At 33.5% G+C, this 19,373-nt stretch overlaps 2 protein-coding genes across 4 annotated transcripts in view; both read left to right on the forward strand.

Moving 5' to 3' along the window:
- The window catches only part of LOC135209741 (thiol S-methyltransferase TMT1B-like), a 597,585-nt gene extending 593,992 nt beyond the window's left edge, over nucleotides 1-3,593 (forward strand). Inside the window, exon 7 of the mRNA XM_064242516.1 lies at nucleotides 2,862-3,593. Within this exon, the coding sequence (XP_064098586.1) occupies nucleotides 2,862-2,933 (72 nt within the window). The 3' untranslated portion in view covers nucleotides 2,934-3,593. The remainder of the gene's footprint in view (nucleotides 1-2,861) is intronic.
- The window catches only part of LOC135209743 (uncharacterized), a 157,361-nt gene that overhangs the window by 119,523 nt on the left and 18,465 nt on the right, over nucleotides 1-19,373 (forward strand). Inside the window, exons 1-3 of one of the 3 annotated variants that reach the window (XM_064242517.1) lie at nucleotides 9,270-9,426; nucleotides 18,066-18,197; nucleotides 19,122-19,267. In XM_064242517.1, the coding sequence (XP_064098587.1) occupies nucleotides 9,394-9,426; nucleotides 18,066-18,197; nucleotides 19,122-19,267 (311 nt within the window). In that variant the 5' untranslated portion in view covers nucleotides 9,270-9,393. Of the gene's footprint in view, nucleotides 1-9,269; nucleotides 9,427-18,065; nucleotides 18,198-19,121; nucleotides 19,268-19,373 lie in introns of those variants that run through there. The other 2 variants (XM_064242519.1, XM_064242518.1) reach the window with 2 other exon arrangements.

Below are 19,373 nucleotides of genomic sequence, written 5' to 3' on the forward strand. Positions count from 1 at the left end.
AATCGATATGAACTTATAGCGTCTCTGTTGGCTGATTGGATAGCGTCACTGACTGTCCTGATTTCGTCCCCGTCCACCTGGACGGTGGTTTGATCCCATGGGGGGACGAAATTATTATCAACTTAAAAATTACCCTTTGGTACATATATGAAAATATATCATTTGGGAGGTAAAGTGAATTTAGATATTAAAGGACATTTGTAGCTTGAATTGATATATACAATGGATCACGGTTCGATGTTGATAAATTATTCATAACAAAAGGGCTACGGTGCTGTCAAACGCTCGAATGGCAACATGGTAGACGGGGTTTCATATTGATTCTAATTACCGCAGCACCCAGGATCGAGGGTATTTGTAAGGTCAGAATCGATATGAACTTATAGCGTCTCTGTTGGCTGATTGGATAGCGTCACTGACTGTCCCTGATTTCGTCCCCGTCCCACCTGGACGTGGTTCGATCCCATGGGGGGACGAAATTATTTTTCAACTTAAAAATTCCCCCTTCGGTAACATATATGAAAATATATCATTTGGGAGGTAAAGTGAATTTAGATATTAAAGGACATTTGTAGCTTGAATTGATATATAAATGGATCACGGTTCGAATGTGATAATTATTCATAACAAAAGGCTACGTGCTGGTCAAACGCTTGAATTGGCCAACATGGTAGACGGGTTTCATATCGATTCTAATACGAAGGCACCCAGATCGAGGGTGAGTAAGGTCAGAATCGTTATGAACTTATAGCGTCTCTGTTGGCTGATTGGATAGCGTCCACTGACTGTCCTGATTTCGTCCGTCCACCTGGACGGTGGTTCGATCCCATGGGGGGACGAAATATTATCAACCTTAAAAACTTCCCCTTCGGTACATATATGAAAATATATCATTTGGGAGGTAAAGTGAATTTAGATATTAAAGGATTTAGTAGCTTGATTGATATATAAATGGATTCACGGTTCGATGTGATAATTATTCATATATATATATGACTTTTTATCACATCACCTTGATTTATATAAATGCACTAATTTATAAGTGTACTTTAATATCTAAATCGCTCTAACTTGGAATTAATATATTTTTAAAATAGGTTTTAACCGAGTTGGAAATTTTTTTAGTTGATAATAATCTTGTCCTCTCATGTATTCGAATCAGCGAGAAGATAATATCAGGACTTCAGTGTTTTTACCGACCAGGCCAATACACGTGCACACACAGTCACACAAACTAGATATAATATTATGCATATATTTATAATATATATATATATATATATATACAATAATATATATATTATTATATATTATATATACTATATACATATATATATATATACTAATATATATATTATATATATATACATATATTATATGCATGTATATATGTATATATATTAAGTATATAATATATTATTATATTAATATATTTAATTATATATTTTATATATATATATTATATACAATTATATAATAAACATATAATAATATACATATTATATTATTTAATATATCTATAATATTATATTATATATTACATATATAATTTATAATATATATAATATATATAAGATATATTATACAATATTCTAATATATATAAATATATATATATAATATATATTATAGATATATATATATGTATATCTTATATATATATATAAATATATATATATAACTAGAATATATGTAGATATAATATATAGATATTATAATATATATAATATTATATTTACTATAATATAATATATATATATATCTATATATATCATATATAATATCCAAATTATATAATAAATTTATATATATAATAGTATATATTATATATATATTATATATTTTATATTTAGTATATATATTATATATATAATATACCCCGTATATATATATATTAATATATTATATATATTAGGCCCCATTTGTGGGGATAGGTTCCAGAACCAATCATGGACATGCAAAATCCCTACTAAAATATTGCCTATAAATACCCTGTACCCTTCAATCTAAAACATATATAATTGCCCATTTTAACCGTTGAATGCCTAATAGTCCAAACAAAAACATGCCGTACATTATCGTACCATAACAATTTATTTGATATTATTTAAAACAGCGCAAGATTCGAAAACCCATTGTCTTTGACTTTGTATAGAATACTATAGACATTAGACTAGAGTATACTTCAGACAACAAGGTTTTCTTGTGTCGAAAAGAATCCCATATACGTTATAAACCACATTTCAGTTTCTATTGTCGGTAGAAGCTGAGTAGGTTCCTGGATCTTACCAAAGGTATCTATTTCAATGCGTCTTATTTTACAGTATTACTTATTGCAGACTAGGGCATAGACACGTAATATTCTGCCCTTGACCGTGTACATTTAGCCTACTGTCTGTGTGTTTACAAGGTGTTTCGAAGTGGAAGAAGTAGTATTTTTAATGAAACTTAGGTAAAACAATCGTTGGAGGATTCCTCCAGACTAAAACCCCGTGCCGGCATAAGGCCAGCTTAATCTAGAACGAATAAACGGTAACATAATTGTGACATATGTCAAATCCTCATCGATATCTGTCACAATTGTTACCGTTTTATATGACCATTTTGCCCACTTTCAAATAGTGTATCGGGAGTTTGTCGGGAATTAATTGTTCTATAAGGACAAGCATATCACCCAGATGGTGGAAAAAGGAATGATCAAATAATCATTATTCAAGATTAAATTTCATGCTTGGTCTGTTTATGGCTATGCATTACGTTGTTTAGAGCAGGTTACTTTTCTGTTCAGTGTTCTTTATAATTTTTAAACTAAATTTAGGATATTTTCTTGTGGAAAAACTAAAATTTTCATGTTCTTTTTAGGTGGAAGTGAAAACAGTGCAGAAATACTTTTCAGACTGTGAAGGAATCATCTTTACCTATAGGGTTTTGTAAGTTTGTCTTCTAAACGTATTCATGTATGGACACCATAATGAATTCAGCATTGAATTTGGGAGTGAGGTTTAGTGTTGTTTATGACCTCCAAAACAATGACAGAGCATAATTGCTGTTTATTGTAACTTGCTTCACTGTAATTAAAACTTTACCCGATAGTTTTTTTTTTCTTCTTTTTATCTCTGCTCAGACTTTATGGTTAGTATTTGATGTTTGGCTGCTCCTTGAGATCATAAAATAAAATAAACTGACGGTAAAATAACAATGAATTTCTTGATAAATAACGGCACCAAAGTAACGATGGATTGGCAGACTAACACTAAGATTTTAAAACTTATTCTCTTCCCCATTTTCTACATTCAGAAGATCGGCTCTGAATAACAAATTGCCTTGGTAAGCTTTCGTGACATTTCTTCTGTCCTTTCACTTATGTCCTTAAACCAAGATTTAGATTGTCTTGTTTCATATCACGACTGTTGTAGGCTACTATACAAGCGTTGGTTATAGGGTTACCACCTAGCGCAAGGCCGTTAAATGTAACCATATCCTATTATGAAATAATGCATTATTAGATGTGGATTGTCAGTTGAAGCATTTTCTTGAATGCTGTAGGCTAAACATACATTGTACATGGTTATTTACATTATATAATCACGTGAATGTTGTAGCTCATTATCCTCAAAAACTGTAACGATAAAGATTTGGAGACTTCCTGTTATGTGACCCATCATTGGGAACCAGTATGCCAGTTGTAATGAACGTCATTTCATCAGCTCTGTTATTTGTCTTTATATCTAGTGATTTTTACAGATTTTTAAAAAATCAGAATTCATTTGAAGAGTCCTTGAATAAAAAAGGGTATAACCTGAGTTGATTTTTTGTCAACACAATTTGTTACAATCGATCGTCTTCAGTCACAATCTCCTCTTCGTACTGAAGCATAAAATGCTACGGCAAACATTGAAAGCAATTTTTGTCAAAATTTTTGGAAACGAATAAGGTTACTATAGAGTGTTCTTTATCCTCCCTGCTATCCCTAAGCTAGTGGTCAGTTGTCTTGATGTTTCTGCTAAACTCTTCTCCAGTAAATCCTCCCACAGTTTATCAAGCCTTCTACTTTTTCGTCTCCTTAGCCCAGACCATCACAATCTGGGCTCTTATCGTAACAGTATTCTTTACAAGCCCAACACTTCTAATTCCTTCTGATTTCAGCTGGAGGCTTTATGGATTAAGAATACTATGGAGTGTTTGTAAAAAATTATTTTATTCTCTGTACAGCAAACCATTCATTTTGTTATCTTAATTCTAAGAGAAATAGGAGTGGATGTAATAATGCGAAGTTGGTCATTTCATTATAATATTAGTATTCTTATCGAAATATGGAGGGCATCATTGAGTTCTAGAATGTTATATTTCAGAATAAAATTTAGCATAAAAAGATCTAAAATAGATTGATAAGAATAATATTCCTGCCATAGAGTTTGACAGAATCAACTTTGTGATATCCAGCGTTTATGAAGCACTAGAGTTTTAGCATGGTTACTATTGTCTTCCTTAGTTATATGCAAAAGTGATGGAACAATAAATTCATTGACAGTCCATCTAAATAAACAATCGGACTCTCTCTCTCTCTCTCTCTCTCTCTCTCTCTCTCTCTCTCTCTCTCTCTCTCTCTCTTTCAGTATGAGAGCATTTTGATTTTACATTAACGTAAAGATTTTATACTTAGTGATTTGTCACTTATTAGTTTTAGATTTATTTACTTATTAGTGTTTATTTGTGGAATCTGAGCAGACGTTGTACAAGTGTGTAACGGGGCATTTTTGGAATACTATGGTGAATTTTTGGAGTAATATAGTGAATTCGAGTTGCACTTGAAGCATAATTGGTATACCAATGTGATGTGTTTTTACAAGTTTTAAGTTGCAACTTAAAAACATTATTTAGGGGGTTTGGTGAAACTATTTCATTCTTTACACATTACAAATTATAATGTTCTGTGTTCAATTCTTTTGAAGTGTGTGATTTTTATATTCTGTAGCACCATTTCGTGTTTTTCAAATTTTGGTGGTGAATTTAATATTCTGATGCATTGTTTTTTTTTGCATTCTCAATTTGTTTGATTAACTTGTTTGTTTTCATTAATTAATAATTGCATATTTAATTGAGTTTAACACTTGTGAATTACTTAGCCTTTACTTAGAATTCTTTTCAAGTTTTATTGTTGTTTAAAACTTGTGATTTAATTTTCAAATCTTATTGGTTACTTTACACTTTGAATTTTACTTGAATAGTTTAATTTCTGGATTTTTATGGTAAATTAATTTTGATTTAATTTTACTTAATAATTAATTCAAGAAAGTATTAAACTTTCTGTGGTTTTCCAGTAATAATAAATTTCCCTGTGATTGTGAATTTCGCTTATAAATTTTAAGTTTAATAAATTTTTGTTTCTAAAATTTTTATGAGTTTTTTTTTCACCTGTATATTTAATTTTGTTTAGGTAGAAATATAGAGAAGTAATTGAGCTGTTTTCCTTCAGCTTTGTTGAAGTAAGTTAGAACTAGGGATATACTTTGACTTTTAAAAGTTGTTGATGTAGTGAACGCCTTAATTAATATAATTACATTTAAGATTAAACTTACACTTGTGTTAATAAACTTAGTCAAAGATTTTGTATAATTAATAAGTTTTAAAGGGATCACTGTTGCCTTTCAGTCGTATTTTATCTGAGATGAAGGTTCATGTGTCTGGCTGTTGTGAGGTATCTATTTTCCGATTGGTAAGTGTAGTAAGCAGATACTTGGCACTTTGTCGCAATATAGTATATATATTGCCGAGCATATTTGACCATTCGGCACTGGCTAAATAAAAAATAAAGCAAGTGACAACTCTCTTACCTTCAGCTGCTGATTATCTCTCTGCAAACGGTGTCAAGCTAGGATATAGCTAGGCTAATGAATTCTTGTATATACAAAAATATGGGTTTTCTTTCCCAAGCTAGCTGAACATGATATGGAACAAAGTGATTAAAAGACGTAACTTTAGAAACTAAGTCTGACCCACAAAAGACTGTAAATTGTCATTCTATTCTCCCGAATTAGACTAAGTAATCACTCCCAAACTCCCAAATTATTAATCACTACATTTAAATGGTCAAGTCTTTTAGAGAATCCCATTCTCTAGTATAATGCTGTGAACCCATCTGAAACAGAGAGACATATCTATTATATTCCCCAACACATAATTAAGTATTAAATAAATGTATACACATTACACTTCTCTCTTTTCAAAGGCAACCTTTCCTAAGTCCTTTTAAATTTGCCATTCATTTTTGATGGGCTTTCTTGACCCCGAGTCCTCCAAACCGTCCTTATGGCTTATCTCAGGAGAGTGTCACCTTTCTCTCCAGTGTCGGGTGTTTGGACCCATCATTACACGCACAAACACATGCACATATCCGAACACACCTTAAAAATCACATAGCAACGGCGAGCTTCTCCGACCTTCCATTGTATGATTATCAATTCAATTCTTTCATTTCCTCAAGCCTTCGAGGAAGGCTTGTCGCTAGGCCCTCTCTTGTCTCTAAGCAAAAAATTCTGAGGTTTTACAATTCACCGATAAATTTGCTTTCTCCTTTAATATGTGTCAGCCGCCTATGTCCTTTGTACACTCTTGTCGCTCACCACGTCAGCAACTAGTATATAATGGTCATAATGTTTGCATGATAGCCCCCATAACACATATTTCGACTATCACTATGGACGTCATAAACACAACAGCTGGAATTGTGTAACACTCACCGAAGAAGAATTCATCCGTCTCTAAGATAAGCGAAACTTGTCGGATAGTTGTAGACGCAGGCTGAGCATGTAAACCATCTCGAAACAATTCGGCACGCACAATTATTCAGCATCTGCGACTCTCGTAGTGTATCCAACACCCCCTCGTCGCCAAACTGTAGATTCGACGTTTTCTAATGAAGTGGTCACCACCTCGTTGTCCAGGAAATATCCTGTGACTTCCATGCAAGTGCGACTCGCACCCGCCTCGTAGAAGAATGCAGACTCCTGACTTATCCAAGAACATATCCTGAGACGATCCACCGACGACATCTCATCCATTGCAAAGGCGATCCATAGCATCGCCACTCGTGTGTAGACAAAACCTCTGGTATTGTAGAACCAAGCCGTCTCTGACGTCAACATCACGTGAAGTTGGGAATTCTCTAAAGTCATTGTGTGTCCGTACTTGAAAAGTCTACATGATCATAAAATAACTAAAGCCTTACTTTACCACACAAACATGTCATTAATTAATGTACCCAATCTCATAGTCAAGTATTAAAAATTCCTCACTAAACAAAATATGATGTTGACCTACTGAATCCTCACAAGTAATCCTATATCTGACAAACATACTATAAAAAAAACCATAATGTCTAACAGCAAAACCCTTTTACTGTTTATATAATTAACCTCCATGAAATATAATGCCGAACACCCCTTGTATCTAACTCATATGCCCCGAAAAATTATACCTCCTGTCTAAAATAGAAATGCTATGTAAAGCTCAACCCCAATTATGACATCTCTCGTAGGAAAAGAAAAAAAAATAATAATAACAATAATAATTGAACTTTCCCCATTACAAAACGTACACAGAGAAAAAATATATATATAATCCAATGCTTTCCCCCATAAGTGCAGTATGTATCGTTACGGAATTTGCTACCGCAACAAATTCATCAACCGGAATCGACCCCTTACATACATCCCCATGGAATGTCATAATCACCATCTCTGAAAACAGTGCAAATCTCCAAGCGCACTATAGATTTGTCTAATCAGATTTGCAACCTCAGAAATCATTATTCTCCAAATAGCCCCAAAAATTCTATACTAACACTACATAACCCCATTTCACAAAGTTATCCCTAGGATATCACCAAAGGTACCCAAAAAATTGTCCTTGAAAACATAACTCACCCATGATAGTACCACAAGTATATAAAACCACATAACCGCCTCTTCAATATATAAAACACAGAAAACCACCCAATATAACCACTGGTGAAATAAAATACATCTTCACTGAAACCCATAAAACCCCAATAACCCCCTCTCGGCTCGTAAAAGCTCAGATAACCGCCCAAAAAATAGAACCACAAGAAAAACAACAGCCAAAGATTATAGCCCACAAAAAAAAAAAAAAACTTAGCCCCAAAAAATCCACCATCCCCCCAAAAAACCAAAAACATTCTGCTCCAAAACCCCATACACACAGGAATTATCACATATTTATCATCACATCTTTCAGCTCTAACAGAAATTCGCCATATTTTCAAACCAACTTTCAACGCAAAATATTGAACTCTGAATATTACGCCAAAATGCCGCAGTTTGCGCATAATAAGAAAAAAAAATAGTAGAAGAAATGAAAGATAAAAACAATAAACACATTTCACCAACAATTTGCAAAAAACAGACAAAAAAAGGCAACAACTGCGCGACATTATATTAATTACCACTCTTTTCAGTTTTGATATATGTGTTAATTTCGACAGGCCTGTTTTTCCCTCTAAGACTACAAATCTGTTTCCAATCTTTTCCTCAATGACTCTAAAAGGACCTTCAAATTTTGGGCCTAACTTATAGTTCAGCTCGTTTCTCACGTTGATTTTTAAAAATACCTTGTCTCCAACATTGATCTTGGGATCAGATGTTTTACTATTACTACTCTCTACCATCTCTCTGGTCGGGGCATCGAGAAACCATGTTGACATATATTCATCTGTATGTATGTTTGTATGCTGAGCTAAGGTTTGCTCTCCTATGATTTTGTAAATGCATTGTATCTCAGACTTCTACTTCCTCTCTTAGAATCAAGTTTTCTGAACAACTTCTTGCACCTACTCAAGAGATGTAGTTTCGCAAATACATTGTTAAGTTTACCAACATGAGTTTTAAACGTCTTCGCCTTTATACCCAAAGAAGATACTGAAGAAACTTAGAATTATCATCGCAATCGATATAGGATAACCCGCCCCTCAAAAGGACCTATGTCTGGAGATGAGCGGATTTGGTTTTTGAGCAGATTTGGTTTTGAGTGGATTTGGGCCCTTTCCCCCTACTCATCTGGACATGTGGATACAACGTGATAAGTGCAGAGCATGAAGACAAATTTATCAACCTCTCCATTGTACACAGCGTACTAATTATATTGTGTTTATCACGTGTAGATGCAACGTGATATGTGGACCATGAGGATGAATTTATCAACCTCGCTAATGCACTACGCAGCAGACACGTTCCACTGGACTGGCTGGTACCCAGTAACATCAGGAGACAAGTCCTGTGAGACCACCATATCTGTGCTTGCTTGGTCTATCGTTTAATCAGTTCACTCTTAGTTGTATTGGCTGAAGGTTCGTCTCGCACCAAAGGGAGAAGGAAAGATGGAATCAGGAACGGCACGGGTTGTAAAGCTGGTTTGACTAAATTATGTTCTTAATATGTTTAGGGTTCTCACTTTAATTTCATGTATTTCTTATGGATTTATTTCACTACTTGATAACTTGATAATAATATGATCTCTGGTGAATAACAAAGCATTACTGGCACTTATTGTCGATAATGTCTCTCGAAAGCATTTGTACCTTTCGACAAGTCTTTTCTGAAGCCTGAGATTGTCTATCGGCATACTTATACAGCTGTTGTTTTATAATTGTGTTCACGACTATCAGTGACTTTAATGTTTAAGCGATTCAGATTAGGTAAATTACTTTTTGCTTGATTTGAGTATGATTTCTTTTTGCTTTCCTCTGATTTATACATTTTCCCTTTGCCATTCAGGGGTTTATATTCTTCCTGTCATCCTTTTGCTCTTTGTATTTATGCAAGTATATAAATGGAATGCTTATGAACGTTTTTTAAAGATAGTTTATTGAATATCAAAAGTTTATTACTGAAGAGTGTTCACAACATTTTGATACTTTCAGTTTTCTTTGGTGTCATTCAGACTCATGCCATTAGGTTACTTAGTACTATCATTGTGGGAAAAGAAAACTTGTTACATTAAAAAAAAAAAAAAAATAGGATATCCGGTTTTAAGGGGTTTTCAGTATAGTGCCAATATTATCACCATGTTATACATTATTCCTTAGTTTTCCAACAAAACAAATCATTACGGTCTTACTCTCATCAGTCAGTAATTTTACAGAATATCCTGATTGGATTTCTCAGTGTTTCCGGCCTCCATTTTCTGCACGTAATGTTGGATTCCTTTTTAATGTCTCTTTACCTGAAATGTAAAATATAAACATGAAATTATCATTGAATAGAACATGTAACAATTTTATCGTTTCTCTCTCTCCCTCTCATGGAAGTAATTTTGTATTTCAGTGGAGAAAATCTCTCTCTCTCTCTCTCTCTCTCTCTCTCTCTCTCTCTCTCTCAATGAATCAATCTTTCAAATTGCGCTGTCTGCTATCATTTAGCGTTTCTGTGTCATAACGGGCAATATTAAGTATTTACATATTTAATATTTATCTATCGATCATTATGAATGTAGACAACACCAACTTTTAAGCTAGGCCTGTGAAGAATTCTGACGGCATAACTCTTGGCCGCGTATATCGTGTTTATGGGACTTACTACAATCCAACAAGATCTTGTTTTCATTCCTTTCTACTGTATCAACTTTCTTCAGAATATCTGCTGCATATTCGATAAGTAGAATGATTAGATAGTTTTTTCTTACAGTAACATGAATGAATCAGGGAAACGAGGTACTTCGGCTATGAAGCCAAGCACTAGGAACTCTCAGCCATTCAGCTATTGATGAGTTAAAAGCCACAATAATATATGAGACTGTTTTTAACCAAATACAATAAAAATTTAACCAACTGAATAAAAATACTTGTTTTTCTTAAAAAAAGTGAATTTCATTTTTTCGTGACATTCTAGGCTCTTTAAAAAAGGAATTAGTATTTTTTATTCAGTTGGCTAAAGAGGGCCGTTGTGCAAACGATCGGAAGCACCCTGTTTTTTTAACCTTTTTTGTTTTTTGATAAATTCGGTCTCATATACATTAGTGTGGCTTTTAACTCATTATCTCCGGTCACGGCATAGTGATGCACCATATATATTCAGCTAGAGAAGAAGAAGACATCGTTACAGGATCCTGTGTTTACTTTCGCTCTTTTCTTTGGCCTTTATTTTTTGGTGATGTAATGTACTCAAGCACTGCTAACAATGCATGGAGCATCGTGAAGTGATGTGAGTACATAGACCTAAGTGGAAACTTTTATTTTACCCGTCCTCTTTGTTGTTTTATGATAAATAGTACTAAAACAACATGGATTCGTTTCCAAGCTTTTTAAGGAGAAAGGACTCCATTGGTCTACAATTCCTGGGAGGTTATATGTCCATCGAAAATGTATGTATTGTCTTATTCAGAGAATTGAAACTTGGTATTGCTGACATTTTGGGTGTACAGAATGAAAGCAGGAATAAAGTAGTAGTTGGGTTTAGCTTAGAGAACAATTTCTTGGAAATAGCAAGGTAATTTGAGGATAAGCAAATTAAGATAATTAGGTAGTGTGAAAGTTGTGAATATAAGTACCTCGTATACATATGTACGATAAGGAATGCACCCTTTGAATTGTCTGATGAATTTATAATAAATATTATGAGCAGATATGGAAAAATGGATTCAATAAGAAGCAACAGATTCAGTATGGGACCCCTGAAAGGCCTGCTGAATGGGATACAGACAATAAAGATGAAGATTAGAGATAAAATTCCTTCATCGATAAGTGTGTCTGGATTTAACTTAATTATGTTATATAATGGACAGAAAAGAACCTGTTACAGATGCGGACAAGAAGGCCATCTAGTGAAAGATTGTAGCATCGATATTATGGAAGGAACTAGTATGCGGAATGAAAAAGGCTTCCCTGACATAAGCAGACAAAGAAATGACAATAAATCTGAGAAGGATAATGGTGAAAATAGAGAACAAATAAGAGAAGGAAATAACATTGAGGGACAAGAGGTAAATGATTGCCAAAGACGAATTGATATTAGTGAAGATAAAACTGATGTATACACAAATAGTGAAGCTGACAAAGGTCCAAGAGCAAATACTCAGGGAAACCAAAAAGGTAAAAAAGGAAGGATTAGAAGAGGGAAATGGAGATTATCGAATGAGTGAATAAGTGGCGACGAGATATGTGCTCGTTTGCAGTTATCTACTGATGAAGTTGTGCAAGTAGAAACAGGAGAAGTGCACAATGAAGAAATTATAAATGGAATAAAGGTGGAATACAAAGACGACATGCAAACAGTAACCGAAGAAATAGTCAACAGTGAAGAAGACGAGCAGATACCAACGGAAAAAGAAGTTCATAAAGAAGAAAGGGGTGAAGGTGAAAATGGTATGGATGTTGAGTCTATGAGGAATTATAAAATTCCTGAGGAAACCTTAATAGGGAGTGAAAAGAAAGGCAACAATAGAACTAAAGGAAAGGGTAATAAGAATAGAAACGGAGATAAAATTCAAATACCATACGACAAAAATGGCAAACTACTGTTAATGACAGTTCAGGTGTAAAAATTTCCATTAAAAAAGGCAATGGTCAGAAATGCTTAAAAGTATCGAATAATAGCGAAGGAGAATGTTTTGTTGTTTTTGAGTTGTCAAAACCCTTAAATGAGAGCCAGGATATATTTGTTGATAATATAGTAGATCATGGTCTTTCTAGTGATCAGAACTCTGGTAAACACAAACATGATGATGATGATGATAATAGTAATGGTAAAAATAAATGTTCTAAACTGGCTAAAATAGGTAGATAATTAGTATGCATTCACTTTAATATATCCTTAAAAATGGCTTTAGTGACTGCTTCATTAAATATTTGTGGTTTAAATGAGCTTAATAAGCAGTTGAAAGTAAAGATGTTAGTTGATCAATCTAAAATTGATGTATTATACGTTCAAGAACATAATATTAGAGATGTGAATAAGATAAAATATTTAGAGGACTACTTTGAAGTTGTAATGAATATGCCTACTCGCTGTAAAGGTGGTAAGTGTTTTCTGTTTAATAAAAAGTCAAATATCTCAGTTGTTAACAGTGAAAAGGATGACACTGGAAATATATTATTTACGAGGATACGGTATAATGATATAAATCTCTCCTTATTGAATGTATACGCACCGTCAGGTTCAAGTAGAAAGAGAGAGAGGGGGAACTTGTTCTCTGTGGATATTTTGTATTATTTAAGGAACAACATATCAAATTTGATTTTGGCTGCTGACTTCAATTGCGTATTTTCGGGTAGAGATGTTAGTACAGGTAATGAGAGGTATGTATCAAAAGGTCTTAAATCTTTAGAACAGCCTTTGGGATTGAAAGACCCCGGGTTTTCATTGAACAATACCCCCTAATATACAAACATACTAGGTAATTATGCTTCAAGAATTGACCGTGTGTATGTGACTGACTTGTACAGTAATATTAAGAATTGTAACAATATTCCATTATCTTTGACACACCATAATATGATATTAACTGAATTTCTTCCTAATAATTGTTGTAAAATAGGTAGAGGAATATGGAAGGTAAATGTTTCATTATAGGAGAGGGACGACTTCATCGAGAAATTTGAAAGATTTGGCATTTTTTTACAAATGAAAAAATAAAATACTCCAACATTATGGAATGTTGGGATACATTTGTGAAACCAAAATTAAAAGAGTTTTTCAATATACTGCCTGAAAAAGCTATACAAGTGAAGCATGGCACTCTAACGTTTTTGCAAAATTATCTTGAATACTTATCAAGTAAAGCTTCTGTTGGTTACAATAAATTTGAGGAGATGAAGGCTATAAAAGATAGAATGAAATCAATAAAAGATGAAATATGTGAAGGTATAAAGATTAAGTTAAGGACAGAAGAGAGAATAAACGGAGAGAGATTATCTGCACATTTATTAGGTAAAGAGAAACTCAGAGGGAAGCGAAATAGTATTAGGCAACTGAGGTTAGAAAGCGGTGTGACGCTCGACAACACAGAGGCGATAGTCTGTCACGTAAAGGATCACGATGAAAAACTATCCATAAAGATAAATACTGATGAACAGCTACAAGATATTAATACGTTAAAGAAGATGAATAAAGGGAGAACTCTGGGTGAAGATGGTCTTCCTCTGGAATTCTATTCAAAGACATGGAGTGTAATTAAGTCAGCGTTTTCTGAAATGATTAAGTTTGCGATAGATTTAGACCTTGAATTAGGAAAAAGCCAAAAAAAGGGTATCTTGAAATGAGTACCTATAAGTGGTGATTTATTGTGTTTAAAAACTGGAGACCTATTTCTTTACTGAATACAGATTACAATTGCATTGCAAAAATTTTGGCTAATAGATTCTTCATAAAGTTATATTATGAAAACAGTTTTGTTCGGTCAATAGTGAAATGTAGTACTCTAATTAGGGATGTAACTTATTATGCAAATGAAAATAATTTGGATTTTGCTCTAGTTAACCTGGATTAGAGTAAGGCTTTTGATAGAGTTAATTTGAGGTTCAAGTGTTAAACACTCTCACGGATGGGGTTTAGTGAGTTGTTTATCATGAAAATTGAAATGTTATATACTGGATGTCTGAGTGCAGTTTGTGTAAATGGGATTGTTAGCGGCTTTTTTCCTGTTAAGAGATCCATAAGGCAAATATGTCCTATGTCAATGATAGCATATATTTTGTTCCAAGAATCTCTATACAGAACATTTAAACAAAGCAAGGAAATTGTGCCAGTGAACCTCCCTAATTGGTTCCAGTGTTTTGTGGTAGGTTTTGCTGATGACAGTTCACTTTTTCTTAGTAAAGAAAGAAGTATCAAAGTAGTATTTAGTATTATAAAGCAATTTGAGCTAGCTACTGGTGCAGAATTAAATAGATATAAGACCTGTGTCATGGGTTTAGGTAATTGGAAGGACAAAAAGGTATGGCCACTTGATTGGATACAACAGAACAATAAGTGTATGGTATTAGGCATATTGATAACCAATGATTATAACAAAACGGTATATGAAAACTGGGATGCTTTAATCAATAAAGTTAAGGTAAAAATAAATATGCTTTCGACTCGATACTTGTTTTTATCAAAAGGCTATTCTTGTAAATTCTCTTATTTTAAGTAAAGTCTGGTACATGTGTCATGTATTTCCATTAGGGAAAGAGAGAGCAAAGATTATAGAACAATCTGTTTTCCGGTATTTGTGGTGTGGAACTTACCAACCAATTAAAAGGGATTCCTTGTATCTGCCAAAAACAGAAGGTGGTATTGGGGTTATTAATGTGTTTTATAAAGCAGCAGCTATTTTAACAAGTACGTTCTTGAATATTATGTTATTTGATTGTTATGGACGAGAATTAGCCTTATATTACACATGTATTAGAATAAATTTGTTGTGAGTTGTAGAAGATTGCTTTAATATGTCTTATGTTGCTACTCCCTTTTATAATATAATTATTGGTAATGTAAGGAATATTATTGAGAATGCCTAATTTTCCATAATTTTCCATAAGCCCATTGTAATTGAGAGGTACCCGTTGCATAACTGAGGTAATATATGGAATACCATATTATGCAAATTCGTTGACTCCTATCAAATCAAAGAAGTATTATGTATGGATTTTGTATGAATCTTTGGCTACTAAGGAAAGACTGAAGACATTGAATATTGCTGATAATAATTTATGCAATAAATGTATGGAATTTGAAAATCATCTGCATGTTGTTCATTTTTGTAAATATGCTAAAAAAACTTTGGAAGTGGTTCCAGAATTTGATTTAAGAGGTATGTGATATAAAAGTTCAGTATCCAATAAAAGTATTGATGTTGGATATCGATTATAGAGAAAAGAAGAAGAAAAATACTTTAAGTATACTTATTATTGAGAATGTAAATTGTTTGTGGTATAGCAGAGAAGAGATGTTTATCAAGTCAAATAATTTCAATATTAAAATGTAAAATAAAGTACATAAAATGAGTATTATCAAATGCATTTGAACTTGAAAAAAAAATTTACGAGTAAGTATGTGAATGATATTTAAATTCATATAATTAATGTACTTAGTATGTTATTTTGTTGATGTAATCATAAAAAGTTTGTATATAATTAATTGATATTTGTAATAATATATATATATATATATATATATATATATATATATATATATATATATATATATATATATATATATATATATATATATATATATATATATATATATATATATATATATATATATATATATATATATATATATATATATATATATATATTCAGCTATTGATAAAATGATATAAATTAGTAGGGGTATATGGATCGAAAGTGAAACTGCGTGAAAACTCGCTATGGCACCAAAAGTAAGATTTAGCGAAGCTGAATAGCAAGATGGAGGAATAAAAGCAGGAATAGATTCTAAGTACAAGGCCAAAAAATTGTGTGTGATTAGGGGCCGAGGGGATGCTGCAGACACTTGCGTTAAGCTCACACTGAACTACTAACGGGGTGCATTGATGGCATTAACCCCTACAGGCCTATGTAAACATGAACGCTTTTGTTTTGTTTTAGTGCTTTGGGGAACAAATAAAAAAAGGCTTCCTTTCTGTCCTCCATTTGCCTCGTAGCTAAATACCACAGATATTTGACATCCTTGAATACCAAGTATACTCTAAAGTGTTAAGAGAGAGATAAAAAAACTGAGAATGCAGTATAGAGCTATGATTTGATATGATTTTTACACCAAAATAAAAGGTATTGTCGACAAAACCTTCCTGCAGGGATTTTGCCCTCAAAACCTTCTATCTAGTCACGTTTGGGGATCATTAGGAATGGTCGACGAGAATGAAAACTTACGCGATGATTTTGTGTTGAAATGATATTACTCTTTTCTTTTATTATTGAGGAATACACTACAGGTTGTATATTTTATAAATTAGAGTTATGAAAGTAAGAAATTTCCATATAGTAGAATAGCTATAAATTTGAAATATCCGAAAAAGACGCTCCTTGCTGGAGCCAAACGAAGCCCTTGCAGCTCCTGCTCTACCATTCGCATAGATCAGACGTGTTCTCTTTTGGGTCGTGTTCTAGACCAAGAAACTTAAAGTTGTCACAGTGTTTTAATTTTTAAAATTTTATCTTTTATCTAATTTAATCGACGCTTAGCCTTTGTAATGATTTGCAGCAAGTCACGAAGTAATTCAACAATTGTGAACCCGATGGGTAAAACGAAGGCTCGATTAAATTGAGATTACAGCGATTTTTGGGGGAATTCATCCCTTGTTCTCTGTCCAATTTGCATGCTAGCAACTTGCGTTTCCAGTAGCCGAAACCTAAATTATTTCATTGTGAGGCGAGGGGGCTGAGCATCTCTGTACATCCTATTCTGCAATTTTTGTGGTTACTGTACGTTTGTGTGTGTATAGTTGGTTTTATGACTTCGTCGTCAATGATTCCTTGTAATCACAGCTATATTTTGAAATAGCGTAAAGGTTTTGTAAATTTGCTTATAATTTTCATGTCAACGTAAATGACATAGTCTGGGAGTATTTTTTGCACTGTTAAGAGTTTTTCTAATTAAATCAGGAGATAGACTTGTGTTTGGTGTTGCCACTACCTTGTTATGCTTGTTTGAAGCTATAGTCTGTTGATTTGGTTTCCTAGCACAGAACAGCGGCCAGTGAACCAGAATATAAAAGTTCGTAACAGATATGGCCAAACAAGTCTTTGATTAAACTTCTATTCAACGAATTTGTTTAAAATTGAGAAATACATGAATTTGATAATAAAGAATTTGTGATAAAAGATGGTTCTGGAAACTTATGGTCAACTGCCCTCTTGAGTCGAAAATCTCATTTTAAACATTTTCTGTCGCGCGGAAATATTTTGCTCTGCACTTGACCTTAGAGTATAGTTTGTATGATCTGAATAATACAAAGATAAACTCGACTACTTAATACACAATTACACGTATATATATATATATATATATATATATATAATATATATATATATATATATATATATATATATATATTATCTTTTTTCAGCTTCAAAAGACTGCATATATGACGCCTGGGGAGCGTGAAACTCACCTGACTAATTTCCTGTATTTTCCCCCGGGAACAAGCAAAGAAGTGGTCATCAAGTCTTACACTGAATGGGCACCAACATATGTGGAGGTGAGTATTTCAGTAAATGATTTATTAATTAAGTAATATATTTATTTAATAACTGATCATTGATATTCCTTTATAATTTTTCATTATTTTCTGGTATCTATTATTTATTCCATTATTCATTATTCTCCATTTTAACTACGACCGTTCGCAGGGTAACTAGCTTTGTTAACGTGGCCAACTTCCTCAAAGTTAACTGGCATTGTAAGGAAAAATATATAGCATGCAAATCAACTCTCTCTCTCTCTCTCTCTCTCTCTCTCTCTCTCTCTCTCTTCTCTCTCTCTCTCTCTCTCTCTCCTCTCCTCTCTCTCTCTCTCTCTCTCTCTAAAGAAAAACTTAACGAAAGTCAAATTTTTTGAAAAACATTATTAGATCTTGATTGGTGTTCTTGAGAGAGAAGGATCCTTAATGTCATACCAATTTAGAGAAGTGTAGCTTTTTAAACTGGTTTATTAATTAGATATTCACAGGAGAATCAGAGCCTGCGTTACTATTAGCCCCGTAAAAGGGTAGATCTGTCATACACCGAACTCGATACGCTGTAGGCGTTCCTGAAGGTCCTTTGCAGCATCCCTTCGGCCCTAGCTGCAGCCACTTTTATTCCTATTACTGTACCTCCGTTCAAATTCTCTTTGTTCCATTTTACTTTCCACCCTCTGCTAACAATTATTTTATAGTGCAACTGCGAAGTTTTCCTCTTGCTACGCCTTTGAAATCTTTTTACTCTAAATTTCCCTTTCAACATTGAATGAGCTCGTAGGTCCCAGTGCTTGGCCTTCACCTAAATTCTATGGCTTTCCCTCTGTTACTGCTATAAGGTATAGAGAACGCTATGGCACTAGTCAGAGCCTTCTCGTCAGGCACTAATGAATATCGCAAAATTCAGGACAGAACTCATGTCTTTTGGTATTCCATTCAACACAGACTGCAGGAGGTTACACAGGCTACCTGCTTGGCGCCGACGAGGTGACGTCTCGGGTACCAGAAGACCAGCGTCATAGCCTGAGGGTGTTGGATGTTGCCGCGGGCGCGGGAAGCGTGGGGCTCGAACTCAGTTCCAGAGGCTTCAAGTGAGTTCTGTTTACCATTTGCTACTATAGTCATTCCAAAATTAAATGAGCTCTCTGGCAGGGCTCCCCACGTGTGGTTAATCTCCACACATCTGCCAAATCTATA

This window comes from Macrobrachium nipponense, chromosome 38, assembly GCF_015104395.2.
Source record: "Macrobrachium nipponense isolate FS-2020 chromosome 38, ASM1510439v2, whole genome shotgun sequence".
NCBI lineage: Eukaryota > Metazoa > Arthropoda > Malacostraca > Decapoda > Palaemonidae > Macrobrachium > Macrobrachium nipponense.